The 22551-nt window shown below is 38.1% G+C and overlaps 1 protein-coding gene across 2 annotated transcripts in view; it reads left to right on the top strand.

The window, feature by feature from the left end:
• Nucleotides 1–22103, top strand: part of LOC126419113 (synaptotagmin-7-like) — a 572342-nt gene extending 550239 nt beyond the window's left edge. For both annotated transcript variants that reach the window (XM_050086209.1, XM_050086210.1), the window contains 2 exons: nucleotides 15503–15715; nucleotides 18143–22103. In XM_050086209.1, coding sequence (XP_049942166.1) covers nucleotides 15503–15715; nucleotides 18143–18243 — 314 coding nt within the window. In that variant the 3' untranslated portion in view covers nucleotides 18244–22103. The remainder of the gene's footprint in view (nucleotides 1–15502; nucleotides 15716–18142) is intronic.
• The last annotated feature ends 448 nt before the right edge of the window (nucleotides 22104–22551 follow it).

The raw sequence follows: 22551 nt of genomic DNA, 5'->3' as shown, positions 1-22551 counted from the left end.
CTACCTATGAATTGTGGCTTAGAGGAACCCTGACAGCAACACCACCATGTTGAATAATGCTTTTCATGCAGCCACAGGACGTCATGTTATGAGTCAAACTGTGTGCAATAGGCTGTATGATGACCACCCCTCTGAAGGTCTCACTGTATGGTGGTACAACACGCAACGTGTGGTTTCCATGAGCAGTAAAAAGGGCGGAAATGATGTTTATGTTGATCTCTATCCCAATTTTCTGTGCAGGTTTCAGAACTCTCGCAACCAAGGTGATGCAAAACTTTTTCGATGTGTGTATTTTTATTGGCCCTTTAAATCGTACTGGTGCATTGTACATAAAGTACGACATAATAGCTGACATGTCAGAGTGAGTGATATGATGGTAGTTGATGGAGGGGGGCAGGGGGAGTGTGGCAGGAGAGCTGTGACAATTACATTTAAGAGGCACCGTAGATTACTGCACACATCACTGGTACCAGAAAAAATACGTACTAAATAGTTCAGAAAATATGTGACCAACAATTTTTTAAAATATGTGTTTAGAGATACGTTGCTTCACATAATGAGTATTAATCTGAGAGGAGCTGCATAGTAAAGAGTTCAGAATATAAATAACTCATAGTTATTTTAAGAAAGGAAATGCACATAAACAAATAACTAAGGAAGCTTTGAACTCTGCACACAGTATCATTATCACATTATTCATGGAGGTTATAGGCTCTAAGATTTACAGTCATAAAATTAATAATCATTTATTAATTTGCAGTGCCACACATATATAACGTAAATAGGTAAATTGACTTAGACATGCCTCATGCTGTCCATACATGCTTCTGCTTATTGTGCCAAGTCAGATTCTAAGAATTCCTGTATGCTGTAGCAGCAGCACTTTATGTAGCATGTTCTTAGATTTATTCCAAAATCCTTTAGTTCCATGATGTTCTTTATTTGTGTTGGTAGATGAAAGTACAATTTGATTCCTATATATTTGACACATTTCCTGTACAGTTCTGTTGAGTTACAATCAAGTGGCAATTGCCAGAGTCCTACTCTGGAGCACATTCAGATCTTTTGAAATATGAAGAAATTAAAGTATGGTAGTGGCTGATCACTACCCAGGATCTATCAGACACACATCTGAATAAAACACTATATCAAGCAGGTCTTCCATCATCAGGAACCTGACATAAAGTGTCCAGAATCATTCATTGAGCTCTTCACTAAAAAAGTCCCAGTCTCCACTTGACTCCAGCAGTGTTCCACCATTGTCCAACTCTCATTGACTGAAGACCATCCTCACCAAAAATACATCATTCTCAAGCTCTACAGGCATTATCTGATTCAACATGACCACTTTCCAACTAAACTAATACGTTACAACAATATTTAAACAGAGAAATATCATTATCATTCAATTATACTCAGATTATTCACAATACTTATATATAAAGATCTGTTTACTAATAAATAAGCCAGCATTCTTGTGCAAGTGTGCTTATATTAAATGACAAAAGATTGCTAAAAGTTGTTTAAATAACTATTTATGCCTACTTGACAGATGTGTCTTCTGGCACTCTTTTCAATTGTGGTGTCCGTTGACACATGTGATTGATCACTCTTAAATTAGTCCAGTTTCGAAACAGCACTTGCAATCAACATTTAAATAAATTTGCTGGCACAATAGTAAACAATTAATTAAATAAAACACAAATACGACAAAATATGAAGTACTAATGGTTCAAATGGCTCTGAGCACTATGGGACTTAACATCTGAGGTCATCAGTCCCCTAGATCTTAGAACTACTTAAACCTAACTAACCTAAGGACATCACACACATCCATGCCCGAGGCAGGATTCGAACCTGTGACCATAGCAGTCGCGCGGTTCCAGTCTGAAGCGCCCAGAACTGCTCGGCCACAGTGGCCCGCTATGAAGTACTTGTGCTGCATTCATTTGCTGTGTAAATGTGCAGAATACGATGTTCTGACAGACATTTGCAAAATGATAAAGATGTCGTAAATCAATAAATAAAATAGATACAGTTACATAGCGTTCAGTGATGATAGCTATAGTGCAATGGTATCATCTGAGATAAAGTTTGCTGAAATTGGATGAAGCATTTAAATATTGCTAATTCAGAGGTTCATTGTGAAAACGTTTATTCACAGTGAAATATTAACTTAACTGTAGTTTTAAAGATATTGATAAAATTACTTAACTGCATAGATAAAAAATCTACTCACCAAGTGGCAACAGAACACACACATAAAAAACTGTTGGGATTGGCAAGCTATCAGAGCCAGTGGCTCCTTCTTCAGGCAGAAGAGTTGAAGGGGAAGGAAGAAGGGTGAAGGAAAAGGACTAGAGAGGCCTAAGAAAAGGGGTAGATTTTGGGAAAGTCACCCTGTACTGTGGGTCAAGGAAGACTTGCCATACGGGATGAGAAGGAAAGCTGTTGAGGTACTGTTATGTCATTGGCTGCACCTTATTTTTCTGAGTTAGGGGAGACTTACCATAAGGGATGAGAAGGAACTATATTAAGGTACTGTTGTGTCATTGGCTGCATCTTATTTTTCTGAGATCACAAATCTTTTCATGTTTGCATTAATATTTTATGTGAATTATTGCTATCTCAAAGAGCTGTAACTTGGCCATCTGTATGATTTCTGATATTTTGCCATTTCCTGAAGCATATTCTGCACAAAGGCAATGCAAGCATCAGCTGTCCAAATTTTCAGCTCTGGGATTTACCCATTTCCGGTGACACACTCATTGCCTCTGTACCTAAGCTCACCTGGGGCGACTGTGTATTGGAAGCTGAAATTGCGTCGGTGCAACAAATTCATCTTACTTTGTACCAATACTGGGCAGCTGATTAGCTCACCTAAATACACATAATGTTAAAATGTCTAGTACGTATTGGCATGGGAGCAGTAATATATTTAGTTTTTTTAAACAATGATTTACACATTCTTTTTGCTGTTTGGGCGATATTATGTTGATTGATTTCTTTTGAAGTTTAGACAGTTTCACTGGCTCTGCCCTATTAGCCAAAAAAATTATTCCATAACTATCATATATAACAGAGTACTGATATTTATTACATTTCTTACTGAGCTGATCAGATCTTAAAACATACTTAATTTGGTACTGTACTTGTTACATCAGTGAGGTATTTCCATGTGAGCATATCAGTGACAGCAACTGCTAGGAATTTGGCTTCATTGATAAAAATAACTTGGTTATCACTCAAAGGTATAGTGGGGAGCAGTGTAGTTTTACTTTGGGCAGTATGAAATGTTAGGCCAACTGTTTTACCTGCATTGAGGAGCAGTTTCTTTAATTTAAGACATGAGTTTAGTTGGGCTGTGCTTCTATTAATTACAGTCCTGATGGTTCTTTGTGTCAGATATGAGGATTGTAGTATCATCTGCTTTTGGGTATCTTACAGGTAAGAACAATACAGGGGTTAAGACTGATCCTCGTGAAAAGCTAAAGTTTGTATAGATGAAAGTGCAGAACCAGCAGTTCCTGAGGGCTCAATCTCATTTGTTTCACCATACTGTTTTCAGTATTTGAGATAACTTTTAAACCAGTCACAGCCAGTTTCTTTTTTCCATAGGTATAAATCTTTTGAAGAAAGATGGTGAGATTAAAATGTGTCAAAGACATTTGTAAGATCAAGAAAAATACCTATGGTTGGTAGCATCTTGCTAACAAGACTTACAGCAAAAAATGGTTCAAATGGCTCTAAGCACTATGGGACTTAACATCTGAGGGTATCAGTCCCATAGACTTAGAACTACTTAAACCTAACCAACCTAAGGACATCACACACATCCATACCTGAGGCAGGATTCTAAACTGAGACCATAGTAGCAGCACAGTTCCGGGCTGAAGCGCCTAGAACTGCTCGGTCACAGCGGACAGCAAAGACTTCGAGCAAAAACTAGGGATTTCTGTATTGCATCAGATGTAGTTTTCTTTTCCTGGAAGCCAAACAGCACAATAAATTCAGCACTGGACTCTATAGAGCACTGAAGCATATCAATCATTTTAGCATTCGGTATGCACAGAAATGCAAGAAACTCTAGACTGGACAAACAGCCAACTCAAACACATTTTGCACACTGGATCTGGTGGTGATATTCTGTCCCCATAATATGATTTGTCTACACTGTTGTTATTTGTGCCCACAGATTCAGCATTTTTTCTCAAACCTCCAACACCAGCTTCCCAGTCTGCACACATCTCATATTTGAGCAAATTTCCTGTCCACAAGCCTGCATCTGTGGAGAATGTGATGTGTGTAGATATTTGCAGACAGGTCATTGTATGTAGACCGTTCTTAAGAAGTCACAAAATATATGATATTGACTACTATAACAATGATCACGGCTAGAGTAGGTTAACTTCCAATGTTAACAGATGATGCCATTGTTCAACCACCAACATAAATGTCTAAACCTTTTATCCCAAGGGACATTGAGAACCCACTCCATAACATTCTGTTGACAGCCTGTGTGAAAGCCTTCACTTGGAATGCTCTGTGGAATGTTTTGACATTCCACTTCATCAGGGGCAACTCAACTTTTACTTGACTCAGCTAACATCACTGCTTTTCAATTTCTCAAAAAGTGTCCGAGAATCACATCATATTAGAGTAGCATCAAAGAACATATTACAATCACGCTAAAGATGGGAAAAGTCAGTGACTTATTGGGTGTATGCTTCCCTTGTGAGTTGTTTTTCAGAACTGCTAAGCCATGTGATAAAAGCATTTTCCACCACATCATATAACTGTTTTGTGGGATAGCTAGCTGATAACTTTCAGAGCCCACCTTAAAGAGCTGCCTGCTAACGACCATTGTGTGTCACTGCAGTGTTGGCAGGTGCAGTGTGTTCCAGTAAGAGGACAGTCAGCATTTTGTTCATAGCCATTCCTAAGTGTTGTGGCAAGTCAATCTACATCTACAAACATAATCTGCAAACCACTGTGAAGTGCATCACAGAGGGTACTTTCCACTGTACCAGTTACTGTGGCTTCTTCCCATTCCAGTTACGTATGAAGAGCAGGAAGAACGAATGTTTAAATGCCTCCATGTGTGCTGTAATTAGTGTAATCTTGGGCTCATGGCCCCTATTGTAGGGATACATATGGGACTGGAGTGTACTCCTAGATTCGTCACTTAAATAAAGCTCTTTCTTTAAGCTTTGTAAGTAGTCTTTCTCAGGATAGTATGCATTTGCCTTCAAGTATCTGTCAGTCTGGTTTTTAAACATCTCCATGACACTCTCCCATATGTCAAACAAACATGTGACCACTCCTGCTGTCGTTTTTTGTATCAGTTCAATATCCCCTCTTAGTTGCAGTTAGTATGGATCACACACATTTGAGCAATATTTTAGGATGGCTCACCAAAGTGTTTCATAAGAAATCTCCTTTGTTGACTGATTCCATTTTATTGTATTCTAAAGTAATGGGTGTGGATATTTTCTGGTGGAGATTTATGGGAGGTTCGTGCCCATGTCATGTGGCCACTGGGCAGCAAGCATCATGGTCTCAGATGTCAGTGAACAAAGTGTAGTTGTGATATGCTTACCTCAGCATGGTGACATGGGGATCTTGCGACATTTGCACACTTGGGCTATCAGCTGTGCTGGCTCTGCTGCAGAGTGAAGGGGAATGTCCAGCTTTGTCTTAGGTGACGCTGTCTGGCAGGACAGTGGAGGGCCCAGCAGCAGACGCATCTGGGTATTAATCCCAGACCTGCATTCAGCTGACACTTATAGGCACTCAGTGGTTGTACTGTTTTCACCATAAGAACAAACCTGATGTACACATTAAAACATGTATTCTTCCATGTTTGTTGAAACATCATTGGATTTTGTTTAACGTGAAGTGGAAGCCAAGCTATCTCTAGTACAATCAGGTATGATAATAAACATACATTTTGTGCTGTCCATTATGTGTACATTGACTGAGCGGTAGTACAGGACAACAGTTTTACCAGCACTTTTAACTTGTACAGCACTGACCAGCCAGCTGGTTCAACTAACCTGCAGTGATGCGGGGCAGTTGCAGTTAAGATATAAAAAGAGATGAGTGGAGAAACAATATAGCTAAAAATGCCATTTAATTTTTTAAGAGAATGAAATAATATTCAGCAAAACTCCAATACCACATGCTTCTTAGGGGACCACACAGAGAGCATAATGTGCCCTCGTTCTTAGCTAAAATAATTTTTCTGTGCACAATATGTGTGATGCAAAAGCATATTGCAGGGATATCACAATATACATTCAAGCCACTATGTATTATTTATAGTCAGTCATCTGGTAACTGCTGAACTCCTTCCATATCCAACTCCGAGAAATACATTTCAGTATTAGAACTGTCATCCGCTACATCTATAACTAGTAGATCAATAACAGAATCTATGAAGTCACCCAAGTGCCACATTTTCTCCTCTCGTGTTATGATGTACTGTTCTGTATCCTGCCAGAATTCAGCAGTGACATGTAACAAAAGCTTCATGCATTAATCCACTACATCTGGTAGCTTAAATGCCTTGTTATTTCTTGTGACAGCTTGCTTAATTTGGCTCCAGATCAATTGTGTTCTGTTGGGTTCATATTGCAGTGGTATGATAATATTGCATGCAATATATTATTAGAAACAAGAAGACATGCATTTTTCATTAAAATGATGATTAGATATCTGTTAATTAGCATGTGTTTGATGAATTTTGCAGTTAAAGATTTAGGTGTTTCAAACTGAATGAAAAAAAAAGAAAAATGAAACTGAGATCTGTACCATTGGTCCATGAAATGTACCGAATTATCATTCTACACTGCAAGCGTTTCAGCTATACATCCAGTTTTCAAAGCCCCCTTAACTTTTAGTAAACACACTTACCCGGAACACTTCAAAGCTGATTCTTTCTGTGAAAAACATTAACAACCTGTTTCTTGCCACTTTTTAATGGTGTTCCACCAATGTGTTTCACTAGAGAGGAGGAAGCAGCATCAGCCATTTATTCTTATGATGAACAAAGTATAGGTGCTCCTCATTTCAACCTTTGACTCATCACTATAGCTTCTAGCCCAGCCCCCTCTCCCCACCCCCTTTCTCCCCAGCAGGGAGTCCTTTCAGGCTGATGGTGGAGTAGGAGTTGCCTCATGTCAAAAGTCAACACTACAGTGCAAGCCGACTTAATGATTCACTAATTTGACAACCAGCCTGGCAAGATGGCCAGTATTCACATCCACCAAAATGATTTTTTTGTGGTGTGACCGCTGCAAGTGCCATGCACACTGTATGCTGAAGTGTCCCTGGTTTTGATAAACAGATTGTCATCAGCTGACAGGTAGCTTGTGATATCTAAGTGGGCAGTGTGGCACAAAGCTGTGCCAGCACATTACTGTGCCAGCACATTACTGTAAGAGACTGCCTTTCAGCAGCTAACCATCTTGCATTCAGCTTACTCTGCTACACTATAAATGATCCAAAGTTTAGCACCTATTTTAATAATCCTTTGTGATCATTCGTATCCCTAAAAATTGTTCCACCAAGATACTTGTATAAGTTAACTAAGTCCAGTTTTGACTTACTGATATTGTACTCATAGGATACTACTTTCTTCATTCTGTGAAGTGAACAATTTTAAATTTCTGGACATCCAAACCAAGGTGGCAACTTTGCGCCACTTTTAAACTTTATCAAGATCTAACAATATTTGTACAGTATTTCCAGGACACTACTTCATTGCAGATAACTGTATAATATGGGAAAATACTGTGGTTACCATTAATATTGTTTACAAGGTGATTAATATACATTATGACACATCAAGCATCCCAACACACCTCCCTGGGGCACACCTGAGGTTACATGTACATCTGTCAATTACTCTTCATCCTAGACAACATGCTGTGTCCTTCCTATCAACACATACTCATTCCAATCATAAATTACACTTGGTACCCCTATTATTATACTTTTCATAACAAGCACTCATGCAGTACTGAGTCAGACACTCTTCAGAAATTAAGAATTCTGCATGTATCTACCTGTCTTGATACATGGCTTTCAGGATGTCTTGTAAGAAAAGTGCAACTCGAGTTTCACTTGACTGACATTTGAGTCCACGCTGGTTGTCCTGCAGAAGTTCTGTAGTAACAAAGTAATACACTAAACTGACACAAGTAACACAAATATGGCTTTATTCATAGACCTCTGAATAATAATGGAAATAATCCTCTTGTGACTCCATGAGCCAAAGGAATCGTACAGAAGGTACAACGTAAGTGATACACAAAACAAATGATATGAGCAATACAAATAAAAAGAAAATAATGAAGTGAGTTAGGTCTGCCAGTGGACAGTGCAGCAGAGACTTCTTACAGGTGGCCCCTAGTGGCTGGCCCATTCTGATATAGTTGGTGGTTCATTTAAGAACACACACATAGTGACAATACACTTAGCACATTCACACTCATGTGCACTAGTAGCAGGGTACAGCATACATCTTGCTAATGTGAAGAGGGTGCCCAGGCACAGAGGAGATGCCAGTGGTCTGATGAAAGAGACATCTATCTGATCCAGAGTGGTGGCAGCCAGTGCCAGCAGTGGGGGTGTAACAATGTGCCGGGTGGGCACTGGACCACAGGGCCAGAACACGTGGAGATGCATGCACACACAAGGGTAACAGCATCAGGAAGGAGGGTTGTATCACCATCTATGAGTCATCATCAGCAGGCAGAGGAGACATGCTGGACCCACCAGGAATGATGGCTGAGACAATTATGGTGAGGGAGCCAGTGGAGATTGCCCAACCAGAACAGGAGGCTGCAAACAGTGCACCCAAGCCCAGAGGCAGACCATTGCCTGGCACCGGGAAGCTCAAACCCCAGGGCATCAAATGTGGAGGTGGCATGAGGGTGCCTCTGCATCAGGCAACAATGGGCTCAAAGCAGAGGGCGATGGGGCAGGCAGTGGCGATGGACATCATCTGGTGATGAATCCACAACAGACATTTTCATTTGAAAGTTAAATGTACACACTAGTCATTCCACCTCTCCATCTGATTGAGGATGGAGTGGTGGAGCCATAACATGACGAATGCCATGACAGCCAACAAAATAATTGAAAGGTGTGAGAAAGCAACTGGGGCCCAATATCAGAAACTAAGGTATGTAGCAACCTCTCAATAGAAAAAACCCTCAAAAGCATGTGAATTGTGGTCCTAGCCAATGTCAACACACATGGGAGAATGTAAGGAAACTGAAAGTGCATGCACAGCCAAGAGCCAATAGGAAATCAAAAAGGGACCCACAAAGTCTACATGGCTGGACTGGAGTGGGCCAGGGGGACAGACGCCCTAGGAGCTGCCTGTTGTTGAGCACACTGCTCATAATGGACAACATTGCCATCAATCCCTGGTCAAAAAACATGTCTTCCAGCTAACAGTTAAAGCATGGAACTCCCCAATGACTCTCATGGATAAGATGTAGAACCTCGTGTCATAACACAGTGGAAATGACTACTCTGGGAGAAAGGTCTTCCATGAACAACAGCAAAATACCATCAAAAACAGTTGTGCATCATTGTGCTGAGGGTCCAAAGCCTGACCCAGAGGTTTATCTGGCCAGCACTGTTGAACAAACGGAACCACCTGGAAGAAACCAGGTAGCTGGCAATGGCAGCCGCTTTGCATGAACTCACGATTAGGAAACCCTCAACCACAGCCTGCATTTCAGTATCAAGGTGGAAGCAAAGCAATTCTTCATTATCTAACTCAGGATCAAGTCCCACAGGAAGGAAGGACAAGTTGTCCGCATTGGCATGTTTAGATGTAGATCAGAAATGGATTTCATAATTGTAACAAGACAAGAACAGCACACAGCATTGTTGACAGTGTGCTGCCTTGTCAGGCAAGGGAACCAAGAGTTTACAGTCAGTAATAAGGCAAAAATTGGGGCCGTACAAAGAAAAATGAAATTCCCAGAGAGTATAGGCTATAGCAAGAGCCTCTTTTCCACCTGAGAGTATGGTTGCTGGGTCAAAGTGAAAGATTTAGAAGCGAAAGCAACAGCTCATTTAGAGTCATCTGTATATTGCTGCACTAGGACCAAGCCGAAGTCATACAGTGAAGCGTCAATTGCCAAAACTATGAGCAGGTCCAAAGAGAATATAGCTAAACAAGGGACTGAGAGTAGTTTGGATTTAAACATTTAAAAAGAACATTTGCAATCTGGGCTCCAGCAAAAAGATTCATTCTTGCGTAACAAGGCATGCAATAGGTGGGCCAATGTCGCTGCCCCCAGCAGGAATTTAGTAGGCTATCTTCCCTAGGAAGGCCTGAAGCTTCTTTGTGGATGAGGGATGAGGCATAGACATAACAGTGGAGATGTGGTCTGACAGAAAGCGAACCCCATCCTGTGAGACTTTGAAAATCGAACAACAGAAGGTTGGCAAAACTGAGATTTTGCATGGTTATACTGTAAGCCCACAGACTGAAGACAGAAAAGTAAAATGCGCAGATTTTTCAGATTATCTGCTGGAGAGGTACCCATGACAACAATATCATCCAGATAATTGAAGGGCTTATTTCAATAGTGGTAGGTTGGCAAAACTGAGATTTTGCATGGTTATACTGTAAGCCCGCATACCGTAAGACAGAAAAGTAAAATGCGCAGATTTTTCAGATTATCTGCTGTGGAGGTACCCATGACAACAATATCATCCAGATAATTGAAGGGCTTATTTCAATAGTGGTACAAGTCCATTTTTGTTTATTTTGAGATACAGAGTCCTAAAGTTAAATGAGTGCTGAAAAATCTGCAGTTGAGATACCAGAAATATTCAAGCATATGGCTTCTTGCTAGAGATGAACCTTTCTTTCTGTTTGTTTGCATCATTAGTTTCAGAAGCATTATAGGCAGAAAAGTGGAGGAAATGGACTTGTACCACTATTGAAATAAGCCCTTCAATTAATGCAACTCAGGACAGGCATAATCAGTTGCTCTAAAAATCATTGGAAAATAGCAGGGGCGCTAGCCACACCAAAAGGAAGGCACAAATATTGCTAGAGACCAAAAGGAGTACTCAAAAACAGAACTTGCTGAGACTCTGTGTCCACAGCAACCTGCAGATATGCTTCAGACAAATCAATTTTAGAAAAGTGCTGCCCACCCGATATTTCTGCCAACAGTTTCTCCAAGAATGGGAATAGGACACATATCCAGGATCAACTGTACATTGACAGTAGTACTGAAGTCACCACAGAAGTGAAGTTTTCCCAATGGCTTCTTACCTACAATCAGTGGATACAACCAATCACTAACTATACCAGGTAGCAACACCCCTGCGGATTGAAGCCTGTCCAGTTCTGCTTTCACTTGATCTTTCAGGGTGACAGAAGCAGGATGCAAATGATGCAAAAAAGGCTGAGCCATGGATTTCAAAGAAATATGAGCAGAAAAATTTGTAGCATGCCCTATACCTTCCAAAAACAAATCCAAAAGCATCCCATACAATGTTTCCAATTGAGAATACAGTATCTGATCAGACACAAAGTGAACTGTGTTGGTGATAGAAAATCCAAATACCTGAAATCCGTCAAGCCTGAACAAGTTCTCAACACCGGAATTGGCAGCCATAAAAAATGTAATGGAACAAATCACTGACTTGTAAAGGCAGATGCCATAAATTGTCCTAACAGGGCAATAATTTGTTTGTTATAAGTGAAGAGCTTCCATGTGACCAGTGTCAATGGTGGTGACCCTAACTCACATAGCTTTGAAAATTCAATAATGTCACTGCAGCACCTGTGTTAACCTGTAGCCAGAGCACTTGGTAAAAACCACTTAACTCAATAAACAACTTGGGTGAAGTCACACAATTTACGTCCTTGTCCATATCCTGAGCAACTTTCTCGCAAATGACACATTCAGGCAATGTGGCCTTTCTTCTGGCAATCATTACAAGTAGCCCAGTGCTTGGGGCATGCCAAACATTCATGCTGAACAAAACAGAAAGGACCAGACAAAAACAGAGAATACTGATGCTGGCACTGTAGTGAGTGCGACTGCTTGGGACACCTTGGTCTACTTGGCACTGGGCCCGCATGTTTACCACCACCACTGCAGCTTCCTGTGCAAGCTACATGTCATCCTAAGGGGCGCATCTTGTGACACTACTGCCACATCACCCCACACTTCAATCTGATAATCCACTGCTCAATAAACTTCAAAAAATTGTGATATTTGCAAAACTTTTGCCAACGGAGATTTTCACAGAGTAAGGCCTTCTGGTGCACTCCCTTTTCAAGAGCTAAACGGAAGTGAAGACTGGACCAGAGGTAAAACAGAAAGATGATGAGAAAACAGGACTTGTGGCATGGCTTATGTTCCAAACAGACCCAACCAGAGGCTGCAACTGTTGATGACGATGATGATGATGATGATGATGACTGAACTACAATCCAGCACTCAACATTAAGATTTAATGTGAAATAAAGAACTATCTAAGCTATAAAAACAATGTGACAGAATGCACCAGTATGCCATACGGGTACCTCTGACAAAAAAGAATCAGAACCACAGATTTTGATATGTGGGATGACATAAATTTTGCTGTGGTTGAAGCAATGTAAAACAAATGTTGTATTCACATTTTTAAAATTCCCAAAAAGCATTAAAATAACATTTTAAGAAATCAAAATTTCAAAAAACCCACTGGCTATAACTGAACCAACAACAATTCCAAGATGACAACCACTATCTCTGCTTGGCCATGCACTGTCTCATATATAAAAATAAAATAAATCATGATCCCAATTTTATTATTAGCAAAGATACATTTGTAAGGTTATAATGAAAAATTACATATCCATTAAAACTTAAGTGCACTTATTGGTATGTTTTACAATAATGTAAAAAAGGTTTGATATAATTCATTTTCTTGAATAATTTGTTTTTCGTAGAAAATTTCATAAAAGTATGAATTGTAAACAATTATTTCTAAAACAATACTAATTTCCTACCAAATAACATAATTATTTCAGTTACTGACATATAAATAAGTTCTTGTTCAAGAATTACATTTTTTAGTTTTTGAAGTTACTAACTACTTTATTTATATTTAAAAACAAAGATGATGTGACTTACCATACGAAAGCGCTGTCAGGTTGATAGAAACACAAACAGACACATACATACACACAAAAAATTCAAGCTTTCGCAACAAACTGTTGCCTCTTTGTTGCGAAAGCTTGAATTTTGTGTGGATGTATGTGTCTGTTTGTGTTTCTATCGACCTGCCAGCGCTTTCGTATGGTAAGTCACATCATCTTTGTTTTTAAATATATTTTTCCCGTGTGGAATGTTTCCCTCTATTATATTAACTACTTTATTTCATACATTACTAAGAAGTCTTTTCATTTCTATGCTGATATTCTAGGACTTTCAAAATGATAATTTTATATAAAAGTACCTATACTATAAAATAAAGTTAATATTCCTTTAGATTTGACAGATTTGTCACAAGAACTCAAAAAATGTTATTGCTAACTATTAAAACTTGTGATTTTGTTGTTTAGACTATGTGTCAATTGGAGTATAATCTATAGTTCTTCCATAAAATATTAACTAACAAATAGTAAATTTGAAATGTGGTTGTAATAAAGTACAATACTCAATGCTGTCCACCAAGAAATACATTAAAAGCAGTTTATTGAGTAATATACTAAGTCTATCATACATTCCAATATGTTACAAGAGGCTGTACCATATGTCCATGAGTGGAAGCAGCTGGTGTGCTGCCATGTGGCCTCGCCAGAATGTGCAAAGTTCATTGGAAAGCCACCCCTGTGCCTCTGCACGCTGTTGAAATATTTGCTGGTGGACCACCTCCTCCTCCTCCTCCTCCTCCTCCTCCTCCTCTTCCCACAGATTTTTGACAGTGCTGGGCCTAACTTCTTTTTCCTAGACTTGGGAAGTTCCATAATTCATCATTACAAATGAATTCATTGAATATTGGTGCCAATTGGCTGATGTCAGCTGACAGCATCAGCTTGAGAAATTGATTAAAAATACATTGGAATCAGCTACTGTAGTGTTGCTGCCTGACTTTATCAGGTGAGTTTAGAACAATCTCTTTTTCTTCATCCCTGCACCCAACTGCAGTACTAACAAGTAAGACATATGATTTTCCATTCTCTGCTGTACTGCTGCTGATTTAATGGTGAACACCATGACCAGTGAAATGCCTCTCACATGACTTAGGCACAATATTATATAATAACAAGTGGAAAAGGGGCTCTAATTGATACCTGAACTAGTTGTATCTCGCCTGGAAAAATATTACCAAAGACTGCATTTTTACCATTAATCATCTTATAGACAGGCACTAATTCAATCGTAAAAGCACAATGAAGGTACTGGTAGAGACAGAACACATCCTTTACTGTCATTATTCTAATGTGATAAACACTTACTTTAATAGTGCTTGCTGATGGGCACCTGTTCTGTCTTTCATCTTCAAAAGAATTTCTATCATGCCAGCATTCAGTGGACCAATTAAAGATTGTGACCAGGTTACAGTGTATGCTGCCTCAACATCTCTTTCATGGGACATTTGTTAAAAATGCTGTACTGACTTATTCCAGAGACACTCCTAATGCCTCTAGAGCTAATACATGGATTATGACCAGCAGCTGCCATAACATCTATTTTGTTCACTCCACTTGCTGCAGGCTTGCCTCTTAGCCTCTGCGTGGCATTCCAGTGCTCCTTGCACATTCTTTAAACTAACATTCTTGTTGTATGCCATCGCATGATACATTTGTTCATATAAGTCAACTACTCTCCCTGTGGTTTTGTAAAGACATCATGCACCCCCCCCCCCCCCCCCACCACCACCACCCCCACCCCTCCACCCCACCCCCTCCTCTATCCTTTCAGATTAACCGGTATTTGATGCATGTGATCTACATGGAGAGAATAGAAAGGTAAATTTTCCATTTAACCTGTATCACAGTGCTGCAACACTCTATTCCCTCCTTATCTAATAAGACATCTTTTGTAATTTGGATATGAATTCCTGCTCAAGACAGCAATTAGTTTCTTCATCAAAACAGATAAATCCTAAAGTTCTTAAAATTTCAATTTCCCCTAGTCTACTTATGATATTCAGAGACTGAAACATGGCTGAATTCCTCTCTTTGAGAAATAGATACTAGCAGCGAAATTACTGTAGCTCCATTTCAAAAAATGAAATTGACACCAGTCTCTTTGTAATTAATACAACAGTGACAAGAGACTATAGATGTCTTAGTGTAATGAAATGGTTCCAGAAATATTTGTGGTGAACAGCTTAGCGAAATCTAAGTGAAGAACTTGCTGAAATAACAGTTATCGTAACAATTGCACCAGTTGTTTCAGGACATAACTGGAATACTTTCCAACTCAGTTTACTGACATTCTCTCATCATCTGTTTCAGATCCCTATGTGAAAGTGTGGCTTCAATTTGGAGACAAGCGTATCGAGAAGCGTAAGACACCAGTGTACAAATGCACTCTAAATCCAATTTTTGATGAATCCTTCAGCTTCAATGTTCCTTGGGAGAAAATAAGAGAATGTTCTCTGGATGTTCAGGTTATGGATTTTGATAACATTGGAAGAAATGAGCTTATTGGACGCATTATGCTTGCTGGTAAGTCTAGATGTAGATTTATTGGCACTATGGCAACAAGAGAACACATAAAGTTAGGCACGCAAGAATAAAACATGGGATTCATAATTGTCAATCAGAGCTCCATACCATGATACAACTATTTCCACGATGCCCCAAACCACAGTGAAATGGTGGCTTGGTCATCTCTTGCACAACAATATGACAGTTTTCTTCCTACATTTTCGTCTAGCACAAGTGATTGATCCTTTGCTTTTTCAGACTAACAAAGCAGAATGTTTCATCATACTACTATGTCCCAAAAGTCTTTTAATGCACAGTGACTCTCTCTCTCTCTCTCTCTCTCTCTCTCTGTGTGTGTGTGTGTGTGTGTGTGTGTGTGTGTGTGTGTGTGTGTGTGTGTGTGTGTGTGTGTGTTTGTTTTTATATACCATATGCACTATATACCATATGCACATACCATTGTAGATAACACAGCACTGTTGATAATTGTTTGAACAATGAAAAGAAAGACTCCTGACTCCTATTATGATTCCCTGGCATATCAAAGGGATATTTTGCAGTGGATAAAAATTTCCATGTGAATGCTCAATTTCACGTAGTACATACATTACTGGCCATTAAAATTGCTACACAAGAAGAAATGCAGATGATAAACAGGCATTCATTGGACAAATATATTACACTAGAACTGACATGTGATTACATTTTCATGCAATTTGGGTGCATAGATCCTGAGAAATCAGTACCCAAAAGAACCACCTCTGGCCGTAATAACAGCCTTGATACGCCCGGGCATTGAGTCAAACAGAGCTTAGATGGTGTGTACAGGTGCAGCTGCCCATGCAGCTTCAACACGATACCACAGTTCATCAAGAGTAGTGACTGGCGTATTGTGACGAGCCAGTTGCTCGGCTACCATTGACCAGACGTTTTCAGTTGGTGAGAGATCTGGAGAATGTGCTGGCCAGGGCAGCAGCTTCTGTATCCAGAAAGGCCCGTATAGGACCTGCAACATGCGGTCATGCATTATCCTGCTCAAATGCAGGGTTTCACAGGGATCGAATGAAGGGTAGAGCCACGCATCGTAACACATGTGAGATGTAACATCCACTGTTCAAAGTGCCGTCAATGCGAACAAGAGGTGACTGAGACGTGTAACCAATGGCACCCCATACCATCACGCCAGGTGATACGTCAGTATAGCGATGACGAATACACGCTTCCAATATGCGTTCATCACGATGTCGCCAAACACCAATGCGACCATCATGATGCTGTAAACAGAACCTGGATTCATCCGAAAAAATGAGGTTTTGCCATTCATGCACCCATGTTCGTCGTTGAGTACACCATCGCAGGCACTCCTGTCTGTGATGCAGCGTCAAGGGTAACCACAGCCATGGTCTCCGAGCTGATAGTCCATGCTGCTGGAAACATTGTCGAACTGTTCGTGCAGATGGTTGTTGTCTTGCAAACGGCCCCATCTGTTGACTCAGGGATCGAGACATGGCTGCACGATCCGTTACAGCCATGCAGATAAGATGCCTGTCATCTCGACTGCTAGTGATACAAGGTCATTGGGATCCAGCACAGTGTTCCATATTACCCTCCTAAACCCACCGATTCCATATTCTGCTAACAGTCATTGGATCTCTACTAACATGAGCAGCAATGCCACGATACAATAAACCGCAATTGCGATAGGCTACAATCTGACCTTCATCAAAGTCGGAAACGTGATGGTACACATTTCTCCTCCTTACACGAGGCATCACAACAATGTTTCACCAGGCAATGCCGGTCAACTGCTGTTTGTGTATGAGAAATTGGTTGGAAACTTTCCTTATGTCAGCACCTTGTGTGAATGCTCTTAAAAGCTAATCATTTGCATATCACGGCATCTTCTTCCTGTCGGTTAAATTTCACGTCTGTAGCACGTCATCTTCATGGTGTAGCAAATTTAATGGCCAGTAGTGCATATTGTATAAAATTGGTAGACTGCAATTGCAACTCAGAATCACACAGGAAGAATCAATTTCTTGGTTATCACATAATGTAGTCTTTAAGGCTGGTGTTAATAATCATGGGCCATGGTTTGTATGTCATAGGATAGAAAGGCTCAAGCAGTTATGTCACTTCTTGATATCCTGGGTTTTTCTCAAGTTTTTGATTGGTCTACACTCTGCTGTCCTGATGGTATTCTAAAGAAAGTATTAAATCTTGTGCTTTTTTTGTAGTAAAAACAGAAATTACATTTTTAATTAGTTGACTGGTCAAAGTGTCATTCCTGAAGGACTGAAATATTCAGTTGTAACATGTGTTTATAAAAGTGAATATAAGCTAAAATTACATGCATTCATTTCTTTTAGAGTAGCACACATTATTTTGCTGCCTCTTTATAATCCTAAATCTTCTATGAATTAAGCGGTGCATTTTGTTGTACAGGTAAAAATGGTTCTGGAGCAACAGAGACAAAACACTGGCAGGAGATGATAACAAAACCACGACAAACAGTCATACAGTGGCATCGACTGAAACCTGAGTAACTAAGTTATGATGGGATCAACAATGAAGTCTACGACAATGGATCTTCTACAAATTAAATAATACTCTGCATTATTTTTACAGTCATAACCCTGTGATCAAATATAATTTGGCAGTGTACATATCTTGTGGAGTGAATTTCTTATAAAGCAGGCTGTGATGAAATTGTCAACATCATAAACTCAGTAAAATGTATGTATATTACAAAGAAACAGATGGAACTGCTATGTATTGTCAGTAATAATTATTTTACAGGTACTAAGCACCTTGAATGAATTTTCAGTCATTTATTATGGCATACTTGTTTTATTTTGTCATAAATTTTATGTAGCATGAAGCTCTTTGTACTCTTACTTAGAGCTATGCGAATCCAATAACAAGTCATACACATGCACATATGTGACACAAATTCAAGAGCTTCTTATAAGCTTTTAATGTAAATTGTGTTTATGATGCTGATCTCTGTAACTCGTGCTGAAATATCTTGCTAGCAATGTAAGTGTGCTCTCTAGTATACAACAGACATACAAATTCTTTTGAAAAGTCAGAAATGTAAAAAAAAAATTACTGAGTCACAACATTTCATTATTCAACCGTACTTACAGTTAATTTTAAGTATTTAGTTTGTCTAGTTAAATATGTTTTAATTAGTTTTTACAAACAATTGTAATAGTATTTCAACATTTTTGTTTCATAAACAAATACCAGAATGACATACTAATACAGTTGATCTTTACAGTAGCTAGTACCTTCCACTCAGAATGCAAAATACTCTCAGCAAGAAACAAAAATTAACAATACATGTATGACAATATGCTACAGTAACTGATTATGGTGTACACCTGCAACAGTTTTTACTGGAATTCCCTTTCAACTGTTTTAAAGAGGGTTATATGTTGATACAGTTGTAGATCTTGGTCTTGCATCGACAGATAATTTCCCTATTAATATCTGTTGTTCAGTAATTTTGTTAAAATATAAAGTATGTTACAAAATATTAAAATGTGGGGTATTAAATATCAGTAATTGTTCTTTGAAAACTTTTGCATTCATATGAATACAATTTCAAAAGATAACCTTGCTAGAGTTTTCATTTAGTCAGAGGTCTGTTAACATTCATTTTGAGTACAATACTGGTGAAACGTAACAGTGAAATGATGCAAAATGTTAAGTAGGCCTAAGTGATAGCTCAAAGCTCAGAAACACAATACAACTACTGTTTGGTGGCTGAACACACCAAAATTTAAATGGTATCATGACTTCTCCAATCCTCTCCCTCCCCCTCCAATCTTTCCCTCTCTGAGAGGGGGGGGGGGGGGCTTGGAGGGGAGGAGGGGAGCGCAGGGGCACCCAGAAAGTGTGCTTTGTCCTTTCAATTGTAAGTTACTCAATTCCAATATTTAACATTAGTTATTATTTAGAAAAATTAATTCCCATAGACTAACACTAAATTTTGTTCTTGAAGAAAAGGAAAAAGGAATCCATATTTCTTTAGCTGTACAAGTTGTTTCATATAGCAATCCCCACAGATGAGAAAATCAAAATTTATTGATGAATTTTATATTTGTTTTTTTAATATACGTATGTACTTGTATTGTTTAATATTATAATTTTTTTTCTTTCTGCAAACCAAGTTACCTCAGATTAAAATTTTGGTATGGATAAATACATTCAAGTAATAACAAAAAAAAAAAAAAAATATTTAGACTGTTTGATATGAAAGAAGAGCGTCTACTTATCAATTATTCCACAAGGAGTATTGAAGCAGTATTGACATATGATATATTCCAATTTTAGAGATAAAAGACAAAAACATATGTAAAAAAATTGCCAAAATATTTGAAAGATGTACATGTGTATGGCAATTATTTCCCAGTTACACCTGTTGCTCCTTTCTTGTCTCAAATAGCGTTGATCAAAGATTAGATGAAATATATATACAATTTCAAGATTTATGGAAAATAGTAGTAGAAGCGGTGTCTATAATATCTGTATGAACAAAACCACTAGATTTGTGTCTTTTAAACTGATGCATTAAGATCAAAAATAAATAACTGGCACAAGATGAGAACTATCCACCAACTGAAAATTACGAAGTTCATAGCATCTCCATTAGTAATTAGTCAATAATAGGCTGCATATTCCAGGTTTTTTGCAAGCAAAAGTTTACATCATTGCCATCTCTAAACAGCATGGATAAAGACAAAACTTGAAAAGAACAATTAATGAAAACCAAAAATTCTTGCTGTCTGCATGACTGCAGTAAATACATCAATTTTTTGTCATTATCTACAACATTATCTCCTATTTTTCCATCACTAACTTCACATTGGAGAGGCACAAAGGATTTAATGTGAGAAATAGTATTAGTAAGAAATTAATGAGAAGATACAATTACATAAAATATTTCAGGTAATATACTGTTAAGCTTTGCTTTAACAGATCTGTGAATGTTCTTCAGTAGATATATAGGTGTTAATTTAATTTATATTAAATGCAACTGATTAGCTGAGTTGTGTTTTGTGGTTAATTTGTAAAAAACAATATACTGTCAGCAGAATGGAAAAAAATATTGAGATTGATCCACAAATAAAAGAGCCCACACAATGAACCTACAATAAAAAATTAATAGAAACAACTTCTGTACATCAGTTGGCAGTAGACGCTGTCAAACACAAAAATTCTATATTTTGAAAGCCAAGTTTCCATCATTTGGAAAGTATGAAGGACTAAAGGAAATGAAGTTATTCATAAATTAAAGACACAATGTCTCTCAGAGCCAAGGGGCATTTACAACCTTAATTCCTGAATTATCTAATTTCTTAAAACCTTTGTTCTCTTTTGGCAGAGAAGGAATAACTATCATTTGTCTCTCCTACATTTCTCTCTTCTGCCACTTGATGACAAGAAATTTTACATATCTTAATTTCATTGATATATTTAATAATATTCAAATTTTCTTTAAAAACAAATGGTAGTTTTAACAAGTGCCTTCAGTATTATGAAAACAATGGCAAGTTACTTGATTCCTTTTTCTCCTACTTGACTCAAGCTGATCTCATAATAAATTTGTTTCTTTGAAGTTGTGCATTAACTATAGCTATTGTCATCAGGCTCTTGATAAACCGAACAGTTATTCCTTACTTGGGAGTTGTTATGTTGTTAAGACTGGACAATAAGTTTTGAGATGCTTTTATCTCACTAAATTTCAAGATATTATTGTTGGTGTATGTCTGTAGAAATATATGTTAGTCCACTCTTGTGATCAGTTCAGTGTGGTGTATGGAACAGATCTAAAAAAATAACTGCTTACAGTGAAATGAAACAGTACTAACAAAAATTTTTTAAAAAATGGCATAATACAGAACAAGGAAGTTTTGTAGCACATGGTCAGTAAATATTATAAATAAAGATATGAATTAATCTGGTATCATACAACAAAAACTGTATAAAAATACTTCCTGTAATGGTACAAGTTTAATTTGTATTATATCAAGAACCCAGTTATCCATATAGTTTGCAGGCTATAAAAGTAAAACAGAGATTTCTAGAGACTGCTGTGTATTGTTTTTATTAAAACATGCCATTGTGACACTTCAGCAATACAGAACTTATGTGTAATATATGTGTAGAAAATAAATTTCCAAAATGTACTTGTAGTAGTCAGTATAAAAAAAGAAGTATCTGTTAGACAGTAAAAAGATATGTAACTTTACATGAAAAGCTGTCAGAGAAGGACTCAATCATAGAATCTTAAAGGTGATGTACTATTTTCCAAAAGATGAAACATACTGTGTTTTGTGAAATGTTAGTTTGTAAATATATTTAAAAAGTTATTAAATACAATAGGATTTCTTTCTAACACGGTGTTGTGATTAACTGTAAAACCCAACATAACAACAATATTTTTAATGTGTGTATCATCACTCACTGATCCTATACCTTTAATTCCATTTTCCTTCAATTTTGTACATTGAAATTATGTTCAACATCATTTGACTGATTTCAAAAGATCAGTCTTCAGTGTGTCTATTATCTGCTTTACACATATCAACACCACACAATACTTAAGATTACTATAAGAACATCTCTGTATTCAGAGTAACAATGCAGGGTAAAATTTCACAATAATGATGACAAATATTTCAAATGATACACCACGTAATGCCAGCAGATTGCTCAGCTAACACATGACACAACTCTGTTATATTTGAATGGTGTGGCCATTATGGAAACAAAAAAAATTCCAGTCTCTGTCTAAACACCACAGCAAAATTGAAAATCAAGGCACCAGGGTTCATGGTAATCTA

Source organism: Schistocerca serialis, chromosome 9, assembly GCF_023864345.2.
Source record: "Schistocerca serialis cubense isolate TAMUIC-IGC-003099 chromosome 9, iqSchSeri2.2, whole genome shotgun sequence".
NCBI classification, from domain to species: domain Eukaryota; kingdom Metazoa; phylum Arthropoda; class Insecta; order Orthoptera; family Acrididae; genus Schistocerca; species Schistocerca serialis.
This window is presented reverse-complemented; position numbering and strand designations above follow the sequence as displayed.